The 15,541-nt window shown below is 34.0% G+C and overlaps 1 protein-coding gene across 5 annotated transcripts in view; it reads right to left on the bottom strand.

Annotated features, from left to right (window-relative positions):
* Positions 1–2,910: 2,910 nt before the first annotated feature.
* nid1b (nidogen 1b) overlaps positions 2,911–15,541 on the bottom strand; it is a 57,957-nt gene continuing 45,326 nt past the window's right edge. Inside the window, exons 13-21 of one of the 5 annotated variants that reach the window (XR_015502020.1) lie at positions 14,203–14,442; positions 13,800–13,972; positions 10,148–10,274; positions 9,134–9,305; positions 8,637–8,794; positions 7,685–7,808; positions 5,815–5,927; positions 4,969–5,275; positions 2,911–3,664 (exon numbers count right to left, since the gene is read on the bottom strand). Coding sequence is in view for 2 of the 5 variants with exons in the window: in NM_001447096.1 (NP_001434025.1) it covers positions 5,148–5,275; positions 5,815–5,927; positions 7,685–7,808; positions 8,637–8,794; positions 9,134–9,305; positions 10,148–10,274; positions 13,800–13,972; positions 14,203–14,442 (1,235 nt within the window). In the remaining 3 variants the exon portion in view is untranslated. 5 annotated transcript variants of the gene reach the window in all.

Here is a 15,541-nt window from a genome sequence, read left to right as displayed (position 1 = left end):
TTATCTTGCAGTTTCTCATTTATTTAACAGTATTAGTCAATTTAAATGTATATCTTGCAATTTAGATATTTTTTTTTTAAATTTATACCTTACCATTTTTACTTGAAACATTTTTTGTTGCAGTTGCATGTTCATAGGCATTGTTTTTACAATTTTAAGTTAAAGTTTTATGAATTGATCTATGAATTACAAGTAAAAAATTCAGAATTTACAGAGTGAGTCCAAATTGCAAGATAGTAAAACTATTCTGGAAATTTGACTAAACCAAAAGTTGCATGGGTATATTTATCAAAATAGCCAAAAAATACAAAGTGTGAGTCAAAATTATCTACATTTCCTTATGTAAATATATAAAATGTAGGGCTGGGCAAAGATTAATTGTGATTAAATCACATCCACAATAAAAGTTTTTGACATAATAGATGTGTTTGTATTCTATATATTTTATGATGTATATGTGATACACGCATACATTGAAACAAACATAATATTACAAATTATATCAATTTAAATATGTGTCATGTGCACATATATATAAATAAACATTTTCTCAAATGCATGCATGCATGTGTGTATTTACTGTTAAGTCAGAATTATTCGAAAAATTATTATTAGTTTTGGATTGTCTACAGAACAAACCATTGTTATACAATAACTTGCCTAATTACCCTAACCTGCCTAGTTAACCCAATTACCCTTTAAATGTCACTTTAAGCTGTAAAGAAGTGTCTTGAAGAAGATCTAGTCTAATATTATGATTGTCATAATGGCAAAGATAAAATAAATCAGTTATTAGAGATGAGTTATTAATAAATCTACACCATACACACCTAAATTATGTCAAAAAGTTTAAGATAAAAGTATTATTTTGTTTATTAATCATGATTAATTTTTTGACCAGCACTGATAAAAGCTTAACTTTAAATTAGTGATATGCATTGCAGAGATAGTATAATTTAGACGGTTTAATTTTTGCTCAGATTATCAATAGTTGTATCTCAGACAAATATTATCACATCTCCCAACAAACCACACACTACAGGAACGCTTATTTATTCAGCTTTCAGATGATGCATAAATCCTAGAATTGACTCTCATGACTTATCTCTGTGATCCAGGGTCACGTATAAACAAAGTTTCATTTGTGTGTTTGCATATCTGTATGTTCTGGAGCATTTGTAGTCCACTGAAAAAACCTCAGACTTTCACATGCTTGTACCAGATGAATGGTTTCCAAATGTGAGTGTTGTGTGATCTTGTCTGGTGTGTGTGTGTGTGTTATGTTAACTCGTGTAGTTTCTCTCTCCTGTGTGTGTGTGTGTGTGAGAGAGAGAGAGAGATTACAGCTCAGCGTGAAGGCAAACAGCTGCTGGGCCTCAGCAGGAAACCGATTATTTGACATGCTTGTGAAAGTCTAAAATATAGTGAAAGACTCGTCAAAAACAAAGCTATCAGATCAGATGTCCACCTGCATATTACTATTTTACACGTAATGTTAACAAAAAGCCAGCGTTTTTTGTTTTCCTGAATACACACCAGTCAAATACAGTCATAAGCGGCGCTTAATGTTAACTAGAACAGTTTTGTGAAACGTTAAATAGATATATAGCATGTAAGTTAGTAGATTAAACGCCACTTACCTTAATTTACACTTCCATTGCTATTTTTACCAGTCAGTTCACGTCACATTTGTACGCGACGCCATTTAATAAACAAATACAAAGCAGATTTCTCCTTAAACGCACATTTGCTGCATAGATGTATACTAATATTGTTTTTTATTTGTAATTATCCAATTCCACCGTTGTTTACCTTTGTTTACAGCTGAGAACGATCAGCCGCAGCGTGTTTCTCTTCCGATTTATAAATAAGCCCGGGAACTTTTTGCGCCGCTTAATAACATCTTCCAATGAAATTAGAACTTGATGCCTGCCGCCTTAACATGATTGATAAACTGTCAAATACTCTAAATTATTGTTAAACATGTTGAGTATTTTTCTTTTATTTAATCGATACACCTGCTTTTATTGTCATACATTTGATACTTATTGTAATTAGCCGTCATTGCCCTGCTGAAAAATCCAGCTTAAGCCAGCCTAGGCTGGTTGGCTTGTTTTAGCTGGTCAACCAGCCTGGTTTAAGAGGGGTTTTGGCCATTTCTAGGCTGGTTTCCAGCTATTTCCAGCATGGTCTTAGCTGATCAGGCTGGAAAATGACCAGCCAAATCCAGCTAAAACCAGCCTGACCACCAGCCTAGTTTAAGCTGGATATAGCTGGTTTTGACTGGACTTCCAGCTTGGCTAGGCTGGTCAAGCTGGTTTTAGCTGGTCATCTCCCAGCCTGACCAGCTAAAACCAGGCTCGAAATGGCTGGAAACCAGCCTGGAAGTGGTCAAAACCCCTCTAAAACCAGCCTGGTCAACCAGCTAAAACCAGCTGACAAGCCTAGGCTGGTTTAAGCTGGATTTCTCAGCAGGGTGGGCCAAGAATCCATTCATTACAAATGTTCTAAGTATGAATACCTAATTTAGGGCATATTTCCTCTATTTAATTGATAGGATTAGCAGAATAAAGTCCAGATAATGTTAGCATGCTAACCAAAAAACATTAAGTAATCAGAAATGGGTTATCCCCTTAACATTTTCAAGTAAATTATTATTATATAGACAAAAAATAATAATGTGACAATTTTCAGACCTTTCAGAACTTTTTGTACACTATCATTCTAATTGTAATTTTAATTTAAAGGCACTTTTATTGACTGCAATACCAATGAATATTGTTGAGAAGTGTGTATTTTAATAATTAGGTCAAAGCTCTGAATATTCTCAGTAATAAACATATTTTGTAAAGCTGTTATGTAAGTCACATTTGAACATGTCTGGAACAATAAAACACAAGGACTCAAAACTCTTACAAAATGTGTTTTAATCGAACAGCTGTACAGATCAGTGTCTCTCATATCCTCTGTCCAGCTGTATACACAGCGGTCCGACTTCCCATCATGCAATGTGTAAACAATCAGTGTGATTTCCCATGTGTGTTGAGGAGGGTCTCGTCCAGATGTAAACGTCACATAAAATGGCCTGAATTGGGCTCTCAGCCCCAGAGCACCAGAAATACAGTGCGGATAACGATGATATACTTTTAATATTTACAATAAACAAAAGGAAAATCTTTGGTGTTTCATAAATCAGATAAAAATATAATTGTAATTAATATTTTACCTATAAAAAAACTACTATAAAATCATATTTATTAAACTAACTAATCAACTAAAACTCCTCAACTGGATTCATGTTTTCAAGTTGTGGTTTTAAGTAGGGATGCATCAATACAGACATCCTGATATATATAAATATTAATAGTTTCATCAGTGGATCATGTTTAACAATTAAATGTAATTAATTTGTCATTAATTAAACAATATAATATAGGCTATGTATCAGCATTATATACGCAGATGTCATATCAGCTGTTGAAATCCAATAATATAAACAATTGATATTTTTTAAATATTATTAAAATGGCTCCTAATATAATACATATTTACTATTTTACCTGCTTTAAAAAACATTCACATTAAAGAATTTTATGAGCAAACAAAATTGAAATCTTAGGTGAAAACTATATATGTGAAGTAAAAATATGAGTAAGTATGGAAACTTGTTTCTGTCATGTAGACACATAAAAATGCAGAAATTTGACTTTGTTAATACCGTTGCAAAACTCAGAACTGTGAGATATAAACTCAGTTCGCATGAGGCAGACATTGGAGATATAAACTTGTAATTGCGGAAAAAAAGGGAGAATTATAAAATATACTCATTCTGTGAAAAGTCAAAATTACGTAAAAATTAACTTACAGTTGTGAAAAGCCCGATTTCCTGAGAAAAAGGGGTAATTGTGAGATATTAATTTGTAATTGGAGAAAAGTCATAATTGCGAGATATAAACTCGTAATTGCAAAAAAAGTCAGAATTGCAAGATATAACCTCATAATTAAGAAAAAGTCAAAATTGTAAGATATAAACTCGTAACTGAGAAAAAGTCAAAACTGCGAGATATAAACTCGTAATTGTGAAAAAAGTCAGAATTGCAAGATATAACCTCATAATTAAGAAAAAGTCAAAATTGTAAGATATAAACTCGTAACTGAGAAAAAGTTAAAATTGCGAGGTATAAACTCGTTATTGCAAAAAATTTGAATTGCGAGAAATAAACTTGTAATGGCGATAAGGTCAGAATTGCGAGTTATAAACTCGCAATTGCGAAAAGGTCAGAATTGCGATATATAAACTTGTAATTGCGAAAAGGTAAAATTGCGAGATATAAACTCGTAATTGCAAAAAAGTCAGAATAGCAAGATATAAACTCGTAACTGATAAAAAGTCAGAATTAGGAGATATATACTCTTAACTGCGAAAAAGTCAAAATTGCGATGTATAAACTTGTTATTGTGAAAAAGTCAGAATTGCGAGGTATAAACTCACAATTGCGAAAAAGTCTGAATTACAACATAAACTCATAATTGCGAAAAAGTCAGAATAGCGACATATAAACTCACTGCATATAAGCTTACAACTGCAAAAAAAAAAAAAAAGTCAGGATTGCGTAACATAAACTCGTAATTGACAAAGACTCAGGATTGCAAAAAAAAAAATAGTTGCAATATAAAAACTCATAATTGAAAAAAAACGTCAGAATTGCAAAATATAAACTTCTAATTGCGAAAAAAGTAATAATTGCGCAAGGTATAAACTTGTAATTGTAAAAATGTCAGAATTGTAAGATATAAAAAAATACTTGCGAAAAAAGTCGAAAGATATTAATTCGTAATAGCGAAAAAAGTCAGCATTGCTAGATATAAATTAATAAGATATAAATCTATAAATGTAGGAAAGAGTTACGAATTTACAATTACGTTTTTTCTTCCATGATCGAAACAAGCTTCCATACAGTTTAGTACTTTTAAAAGATTTTAAGGAAAAGGAATCCCTGATTTGATCGACGTCTCTTAGTAACCACAACGAACAATAACGTAACAATACAATAGCGCAAAACACTGCTATTGGCAGATTAGAATCTCTAGTCTCCCTCACTGTACTGATTGTGTCCTCCTGACGGGACGGAGCTGCTGTTCGGTTCTCAGAAGTTTTGGTCATCTTCGACACATGAAGCATCTCTGGCGTCGGGACAGCGGCAGGTGAATCCACCCGGACGTGGCAGACATAAATGAGAACAGCCTCCATTATCACGAGAGCAGTAGTTTCCACCTGCGGATTACAGTCATGTGATTAACCCGTGTGTATTGTTCAAATGTTGGTGCTGTTTACGCCCAATTGACTTCCATTATATTCACAATTTTATTGCGAAAGCCATGACAGCATATAATCATGCATTCTTGATTGTTGCTGATTTTCAAATAGTGAGACCTTTGCATACTTATCTTGATATGTCTGAGAAAATCTAAACAAACCCAGTACTCACAGTAAGTGTTTTTCTGCACACACACTATAAGCTGCTGATTTACTCCACTAAACTCCATATAAAACACTTCACACTGCTGACTGATGATCAACAGTAAAATGACACATTGCCCTTGTCCCAACAGGGAAAACCAGCAACAATCAAGAATGCAGGATTATCCGCTGTCACGGCTTTGCAATCAATAAATGTGATTATAATGTTATTATAATATCTTATTATAATATCTTCACTTGTCTTATAATATAAGTCAATGGGGCAAAAGCACTTTACAAATAAACTTGAACTGAACTTGAATGTTTGTGATGCAATAAATCTGAGCTCAGACCTGCAGGGCATTGTGGGTAAGTGATGGCGATGCCGTATGTACGTGAACGTCTCTGAGGAAGAAATTCCTCCACCTCCATCCCATCATGACGGTCCAGTGCGACCACTGCTTCTCTAGAGACACCATAAAAACACACACAATCAAACATCCGATAATAATAATAATAATATAAATGCATATCAAATACAATGAATTAACAATAAATATGTCAAATAAATTTAATTAAATAAATAATAAAAATAAATAATTAAATTTGATGTCAAAGTAAAACACAACTGATGAAAATTCATAAACAATTTAATATAAAAAATCATAAAAAATTGAAGGCGACGCGGTGGCGCAGTGGGTAACACAAACGCCTCACAGCAAGAAGGTCGCTGGTTCAAGCCTCAGCTGGGTCAGTTGGCGTTTCTGTGTGGAGTTTGCATGTTCTCGCTGTGTTGGTGTGGGTTTCCTCCGGGTGCTCCGGTTCCCCCACAAGTTCAAAGAGATGAGGTACAGGTGATTGGGTAAGCTAAATTAGCCATAGTGTATGAGTGTGATTAAGTGTGTATGGGTGTTTCCTAGTGATGGGTTGCAGCTGAAGGGCATTCGCGGTGTAAAACATGTGCTGGATAAGTTGGCGGTTCGTACCGCTGAGGGGACCCCAGATTAATAAAGGGACTAAGCGGACAAGAAAATAAATGAATAAAAGATTGAAATTAAAAATTAAAAAAGCTAAATAAATCAAGAAATATTTCATTCATTCATTTTCTTGAATGTTGTTGAATCACCAACTTATCCAGCAGGTTTTTACGCAGCGGATGCCCTTTCAGCCGCAACCCATCTCTGGGAAATATCCACACACACACACAACGGACAATTTAGCCTACCCAATTCACCTGTACAGCATGTCTTTGAACTGTAGGGGAAACCCACACGAATGCAGGGAGTACATGCAAACTCCACACAGAAATGCCAATTGAGCCGAGGTTCAAACCAGCGACGGCACTACCTACTGCGCCACTGCATCGCCATATCAAGAAAACACTTACTAAAAATTACATCACGAGTATGAATAATTAAAATATAAAAATATAAAAATGTAAAAGTTTAATCATTTAATTTAAAATCAGAATAAAACAAGAATTATTATAAACTATTTAAAATAAATAATTAAACACTTGTTAAAATTAAAATAATCACAAAAATGTAAAAATCAATGAATCACTTAAAAACAAAATTCAAATAGCAAAGTCAAGCAATCTTCCTAAAAATGACAGCATATGGAAAATTAAAATGAATAATTTTCTAATATGATCGTAAAAATAAAATAAAAAAAATTAACAAATGTTTCATCATAACTCTAAAAAAATCAATAATTGATTATTTACATCATTACATACAAGTAAAACAAATCTTTAAAAAAAATCTAAATAAAACATAATAATTCAAATTATATAGATGTCAAATTAAAATAAAAACTTTAAAAACAAACCAAAATAAGACATTCATTAAGAATTAAAAATAAAAACAATTATACTAAATAAACAACAACTGACCCAGCCGGGATTTGAACCAGGACCTTCTTGCTGTAATAACAACTGAGCCCCCATGTTGCCCATGTTATCAATTATTTTTACAATATTTTCCTCCAAGAAATTCATCAATGAGAAGAAAGATCTTCTTTTAATACTTTTATACACTAATATTCATTTGTCTTTTGTGATTTTCCATGTTTAACAGCACATTGTCAAATAAACATCGTCAGGGAATCAGGTGTTTTCATTAACCACTTCAATGATTCATTTCAATGATTCAAACTGATTGATTCATCAAATGAACTGATTCATAAGAGTCACTTCAGGTGAATTAGTGACTCTGAGCGCACCTTCTCCAGTCGGTGTAGTAGAGGTTTCTGCCATAGGACACGATGGCGAATGGATACTGAATCCCTTCGGTCAGTTTTCTTCTGACGCGAGAATACAGATCCAAACACTCCACCTTACGAGTTCCTGAAACATTTGTAAAATATTTTGTTAAATAATTCAAATAATAAAAGATGTTCCACAAATAAAAAATGAATAAAATGAAAAATTTGATCATTTAAATATAATTTAAAACAACTAAAAGCAGAAGAGTATAAAAAAAACTAAATTAAAATGTATTGTATAATAAATATATTTTGACATAAAAACATAAAAGAATCGAAATATGAGGTAATAAAAGTATATATATATATATATATATATATATATATATATATATATATATATATATATATATATATATGTGTGTGTGTGTGTGTGTGTGTGTAATTAATGTAATTAATACTTTTTAAAATGTAATAATAAAAATATTTATATAATTAATTACTATAATTTAAACAAAATATAAAATCTTTACAATAATTTTATAATAAAACAATCTAAAATATATATATATATAATTTAAATTAAATTAAAAACTATAAAATAAATAATTAAATAAAATAATTAAATAAATATTATAATAATTAAATAAAGAAAAAACAAAGAAAAACTAAAAAAATCTATAAAAAAAACTATAAAATAAAAAACAGTAAAATAATTACAAAAAAATAAAAATAAATTATAAAAAATATATATAATCAAAATATCAAGAATTAACACAAAATAGTGACCTAAATAACTAACATTTAAATGTAAAAAATTATAATAAACAAAAAAATTATAATATATGAAAATAATTAACAAATATTTAAATGACAAAAATGAGTAATTATTTTATTATATATGATTTATTATATATATGAATTATTTTATTATATATATTTAATTATATAATTTTAGAACGGCACACACCAGCGTCGGCCCAGCACAGCAGCTGGCTCTGGCTGTCGTAGGTCAGGCCGTTGGGGAGGCTCAGGCCGTCCTGCACCAAAACCGTGCGCTCTGTCCCATCCATGCTGGAGCTCTCGATCTTCGGCCCATCTCGGTTCCAGTCAGCCCAGTACAGACGACTGCAGGACAGGGAAAACCAAAGTCACTCGTCTGCATGTGTTTAGTATAGCGCTCGGAATCAATTCAGATGCACTGATTTGATTGATCCGATGATAAAATTTGTTTGATATCCTCTCTTACCATTAAATTCCTTTAAGGAAATAATGCGCAACAGAAAGCCCTGGCCCCTACATCTTATTGTTTACTTCTTTTTGCCACTTATTTCAATGTCTTCTTGTGTTGATGTGTGTGTGTTTGTACTCTGTATGTTTGCACATTCTGGAGCTCATTCTGATTCTGATTTTAAACATTCGCGCTGCTCTACTTAAGCATGTTTTAGCTGTGTCATACATTCGTACCCATAGACAGGCTCTGCGATGATTGGCCGCGGGTTTATGAGGTCATTGTCGAACAGAACGCGTCTGTTACTGCCATCCAGACGGGAAACCTCGATCCGGTCCAGCACTGAGTCCGTCCAGTACATGTTTCTGGACAGATGATCGATGGCGATTCCTTCAGGACTGCCCAGATCTGCAGGTAAACACACAGCAGAGGTCAATACTAGAGTCCAGACATTAATCAGCACACACACACTTGTACATCTTTCTTTACAGGTGTAATGAGGTTTCTACTGTACTGTACTGTACTGTATTTTCTCTCCCCCCCTAAATAAACCATCACAGCAAACAATCTGCATTTTTACATTTAAAAAATTAAAAAAGAGCTGTTGTTCTGATGGAGACCAAAATGGTCAAAATGGTCAAAATGTACTGGTATTACTATACTTGTGGGGATATTTGATGCCCACATTGTAGGAAATACAATCATAATGACTTAAAACTGATGAATTTCTGAAAATGCTAATTTTTATTTGTTGAAATTATTTATTGACTATATGATATTTATGTTTTTATTAATATTTAAAATGCAAATATCATTAAAATAAATATAAGGCACAATAATTCAATACAACTATATTAAAAATGAATGTGAAATAATGATGAATAACATAGCAGATCATTTAAATAAATAAAAAACTATTAAAATAAGAGATTTTAATGATGGATCTGTGACAGAAAAACTAGGGGTTTTGGGGAACACTCATCATCACTACATCGTTCTTTTCCCAAACGATGCATCAGACTATGATAGTTTAGCCGTGACTTTTGTCGTTGTTTGGGAAATGCACCCCAGAGCAGTGGGAGTTTACTTCTGAATCTACAGTTGGCCACGCCCACTCAAACCGAGCACAATAGAAAATAGTCAAGTACCTCAAAATGATCATGTTTTGATGGAAAAGTCTTTTCATACATTATAAGTGTACCTCAAAAAAATAGTACAAACAATGAGCTTTTTGCGTGTGTACTTCTGACCTCTGCTGATGAGTACGCTGCTCTGTCCGCCCTGCAGCGCCACTCTGCTGATGGCCGGTTGGCTGATATCAGACCAGTAGATCATCTGATCCACACAGTCAAACGCCACCGCGATCACAACCTTATCCTGCACACAACAACAGGAGCAGCACACTTCAAAACACATCATCAACAAAAACACAGCAGATAACTTCCCCATCTCACAACTTTATTTACAGGAATATTTCATCATACTATTTTATTTTAGCACATTTTTGCTTTATACCAGCTAACTACGCCATTTTCATTGCAAAGGAGAGAGAATAGAATGCAGTGAAATATGAAATAAAATATTATTATGCTAATATTGTAAGAATAAAGAAGTAAAGACAACAAAATTGACACTTTTTGTTTTAAAAAAAGACCTAAAACTAACTCTTACATCACAAGTCAGATTTTATATATGAGCCCTATATTTTTTATAAGTTGTTTATTCATAACTTGATGTAATATCATGAGTGATCTATATGAAGAAAGAAACCAAACAAAACATAAAGAAATGAATAGATTATTTATATATTTTATAACATATAAAACATTTTAAATAGACGCACTGACCAAAATTCATGTTCTATAATTTTACACTGTCAGAAAAAGGATAAAAGGTTAAAAAGGCAAAACATTAAAAATTAAAGAATAAATAAATAAATAAATAAATAAATAAATAAATGTATTTGCAAATACAAATATGCAAAATGCAAATATACAAACTAAAAGTGCAAAATAAGACAAGCAGAAAATGTCTGAATAAATAAATATATTTTAAATGATATATAAAATATTATAATTGTATATCAATCAAACAAATAAAACAAGTTATCTTAAGTAAAGAAAATTAATAATCACACAACCAGTTAAACTCCGCTGATGTCATCGACTTTCACTTTAAGATTTAAAGGGCTAGCGTTGCACCAGACCCCAGTAAGTGGTTTTGTTTGAAAGAGTAGAATCTCTATTTTATGCACATCTGCATCACTTTGGTTTTTCATTCTACTGTACAGAAGTTATTTACACTTAAATACACAGTGTTTCGGATACCCGAGCTGGGTATTGAACATGGGTTGATTTTCATATTTTTCATATGACACATGTACAAGTTAAAGCTCAAATGAAAGCTCTTGCCGGTGCTCATACGGTTCTAACATTCTTTTTACTGAATTATATTCACATATCAAACAGTTGCTGAATGAATCTTGGTGTTTCCATAATGCAGAAGTGAAAACAACATTTATGATCAATAAGCAGCCCCAGATAGCACAGTCAGCCGTCATCTCTTACCTTATGCTGTGTGCTTCAGGGCCATTCTCCTCTGTTTTTGAGCTGATGTGCATAAGTAATCCTTTTATATGTCTGACGTGCTCCAAACACAGTGAATTATGTTTGATCAAACTAAAGAATAGTGAAATATGAAAACAATGATCGCTCCCTGTGGCTTGTACAGCACCTCTCATCAGCTGGAATACAATAACTTCTGCATAGATTATGGTGGAGACATTTTTCTGTTTTCCTATGATTACAGACATGTGCAGGAACCACCAACATTAATTACAGCACGCTAGACCACACACAACCTACAAGGTACACTTTCAAATCTGAACACTTTTTTAGGTGTTTATTATAACACAGACAACATATACAGATATTTTAAACACTTTTAATAGTGTTTTATGAAAATTCAAAGGGTTTTCTTTAAAATGATACCAAATTTTTGCATTTAAACCTCTGCATGTGGATTTGGGAAGCCTTTAAATTTGGGTAGGCAAAATCCAGGCGGAAATCCCCAAATAAGAGCAGAGTTTAACTGGATAAAGACATAATAGCAGCTACATACCAAAAACATGTTGAAATGGGCCAAAACATGGGAGCAAAACAGAAATAAATAACAAAACAAAATTCACTTTCTTTTAAAAATTTTTTACATGATTGAAGTCAATAGTAAAGAGGTTTTTTTACTGAATAAGCTCCATTATATAAATATGAATATGTGTTTGAGTGTGAATGATCCTCCACACATGAGCTCTTGTTTACTGACTCTCTCTCGTGTCTGTCAGCGGCTTACAAGAGCTGTAAATTGAGGTTTTTCTGCATTTCTGTGATGAAGAATTCAAAGCCACAGTTTCTGGATTCATTTACAGCAATTTACTGTCATATGGTGGAAAGATCAATGTTTCTCCTCTGTGTTTTTGTCTTGTTTTCCAGCACAAACGTGTCAACATTCTTAAAATCACAAAATAAATAAAAGAAAAGCTAAATGACTCACGATATTGAGTCTTTTCTGATGTCTATCAAAATTGAGTCCATTAATAGGTAATATAGTTATTCCAATAATAATAATTAAAAAATCATGCCAGTAGGACAATAATAACACAAATTGTATTGAATTAGGTTTATTTTTGTGATTCCACTGATAGATATTTGCTTATGCTGTAAGCAGACAAAATCACTCAATTTTATTAAACTTGTCCAAAAAAAAAAAAAAAAAAAAATTAAATAAATAAATAAATTCATTAAATTAAATAAATAAGCAATATAATCAAAAATAAAAAACGTATATTTTATTGAATATTTAATTAAATCTGGCTTAAAGCTGTTAAAATCCTTTTCTATAAAAACTAATAGAATAAATCCGAAATGATGAAGTATTTCCCCAGAGAAAAATTTATCTTACAACATTAAAGTGAACCGTTTTTGTTTTGAACAAAGTTTGACTTTATTTAAAGATTTCATTATTTAATATTTAAAATTTAACAATTATTTTAATTTAATAATATTGTAATAAACAGAACAGCATTTTTCTGAAAATCCAAAATCACAAATCTTCTTTTATTTTTATTTTTTTATAAACATCAAAAACAAAATCTTAGAATTTTAATTAATATATATTTGCCACAAAACAAACTTTAATTCCTTCATTTTCTTTTCAGCTTAGTCCCTTTATTAATCAGGGGTCGCCACAGTGGAATGAACCACCAACTATTCCAGCATATGTTTTACACACCGGATACCCTTCCAGCTTCAACCTAGTACTGGAAAACACCCATACACACTCACATTCACACTCAATTCCCAAAACACACCTAGAGCCAATCAGCAGTAATCAGGGCGTGTCTAGTAATAGTAGTGGATATATCTGAAAGGAGGCGTGGCCTGTTGTGTTATGTGCGTGTTTGCTTTGATGCATTGAGATATTAACATTTTCCAACTTATCCAGCACATTTTTATTTAGTGGATGCCCTTACAGCTGCAACCCATCTCTGGGAAACACCCATACACACTCAGACACTACGGACAATTTAGCTTACCCAATTTCCCTATAGCGCATGTGTTTGGACAGTGAGGGAAACCGGAGCACCAGGAGAAAACCCACGCCAACACCAGGAGAACATGCAAAGTCCACACAGAAACACTAACTGACCCAGCCGAGGCGCAACCAGTGACCTTCTTGCTGTGAGGCGATTTTGCAACCCACTGCGTCACCGTGACGCCCAGGCGAAAACGTAATAAATTATATTAAACTTATAAAAAATAAACGTGTATGTGGTGAACTCGCGGTAACGTGCAGGACGGTTTCTCATATTTTGTGTGTATAGTACGGTGTGTGTGGTGAACTCACGGGGACGTGCAGGACGGTTTTGGCCTGTTCTTTGCTCATGCGGTTTCCCTCCAGAGGAATGTGGTCGATTCTCCCACTCTGAGCGAACAGCAGGTTTGCTCCAGGCGTCAGAGGGCCGATATCAGAGCGGGGGGTGGGGCCAATGAGGGGTGGAGCCACATTATGATCAATGCCTATTTAAAGAGGGAGGGGCTTATTAATATTAAAATATTCCAGGCTTTATTTTTAAATATAATGACATATATGTAAATATAAATGTAAAGACATGGTAATGATTGAGGTATTGCAATGTTGAGGTGGTTTATGAGCACACGACTCAATTCAAAACTTACTCTACAGACTTAACATGTGTGTATATGTTTGTGTGTGTGTATTTGTGTATATATGTGTGTGTGTCTCTTACACAGCGGTCTGCTTCCAGCTTCAGCTCTGGATCCAGGAATCTCCTGTCCAGCCTTGTCAACACACCAGCACTGACCCACACTGGCGTGACACTGCGTGGGCTCATACGCACCGTACTGATCACAGCTGGGCACAAACTGACCCACGATTGGCCGCGGGCGGAAGAGGAAGAACCCACCACCGGAGGAGGAGGAGGATAGGGCGGACTCTCTGTGCTGCTCACACGCCGTCTGCTCAACCGCTGAAACAAACAAACACAGATGTTAAAGTCGGGTTTTTTTAAAGGGTCACGAAACACCAGTACACGTGTGTTGAGCTGTTGACAGTGGTATATGTGTCCCACACTGCTAAAAACACTATTAGGACACCTATATTTCACTAAAAAGTGTAAATTGGTTGTTTTTGCGTTATTTCAAGCAAATTCGTTCTTCCTGTTTGAAACTAATTGTTGAAGCTGCGTCACGGTCATGAGATAATAGCGTGTATTCCAGCGTGCAGACTGGACGTCTGTGCCAGAGTGAGTCTTATTACGTCTTACAGTGTGCTGCATTAATGCATGAGTAAAGCTTGGTTCAAACCAATCAGCGCGCTCTATTGTGCAACCTCATTAATATTCATTACTGTCACGGTGTTTAGACGACAGAGACGCCACGTTGTGTTGGCGAAACAAGCGTGAAGTGTTGCTTTTATAGTTTGCTGCAGTGAAGTTTTGTTTTCATTTTCTCTCTGTGAGAGCGCAGCTGGAGTCACGTGTGGATTAACAGTGTACGCGACGCTCCACAACAATAACTTACGTGTCTAAGGAGGATTATTGTTTACCTGAGAGCTGTTCTCATCTGCAAACGCTGAGATCCGGATTCGCTTTAGTCTCCTCTTAATACAGACGCGGCTCTAGTTGCTGGTGATCGTCCTGTCTCTACAGATTTGCTCTTTGTTTATTCAGTTTGTTCGTATCGAACTAACTATTGCACCGAGTGTAAACATGTTAGCACCACAACCAAACTTTAACCTTGTGTAGGATTTTCACCGCATTTAGTGACCGGAATAACACACGCGGCTTTCTGACACTACCTGCCGTGTGCATCTAAGTTTCCGGGAAATGCGGAGGGTTTTTTTTTCTCTCATTCGCCGTGCGGTATCAAACATTGCATGAAAAATACACACTTAGAGCAGATCCTCGAATCAAATATCTCGTTTGTCGCGAGGGGCATGAATGAATTCCCTGAATGAAAGAGCCAAACTGCAGTTAAAGTCCACCATTTAATCATTTGGCAAATAATTCGACCACAGATGTCCATGTAAACACAGTCACTTTCTCCCTTGTGTGTGTGTGTGTGTGT

Source organism: Danio rerio, chromosome 11 (genome assembly GCF_052040795.2).
Source record: "Danio rerio strain M-AB ecotype USA chromosome 11, GRCz13ab, whole genome shotgun sequence".
In the NCBI taxonomy this organism is placed as follows: domain Eukaryota; kingdom Metazoa; phylum Chordata; class Actinopteri; order Cypriniformes; family Danionidae; genus Danio; species Danio rerio.
This window is presented reverse-complemented; position numbering and strand designations above follow the sequence as displayed.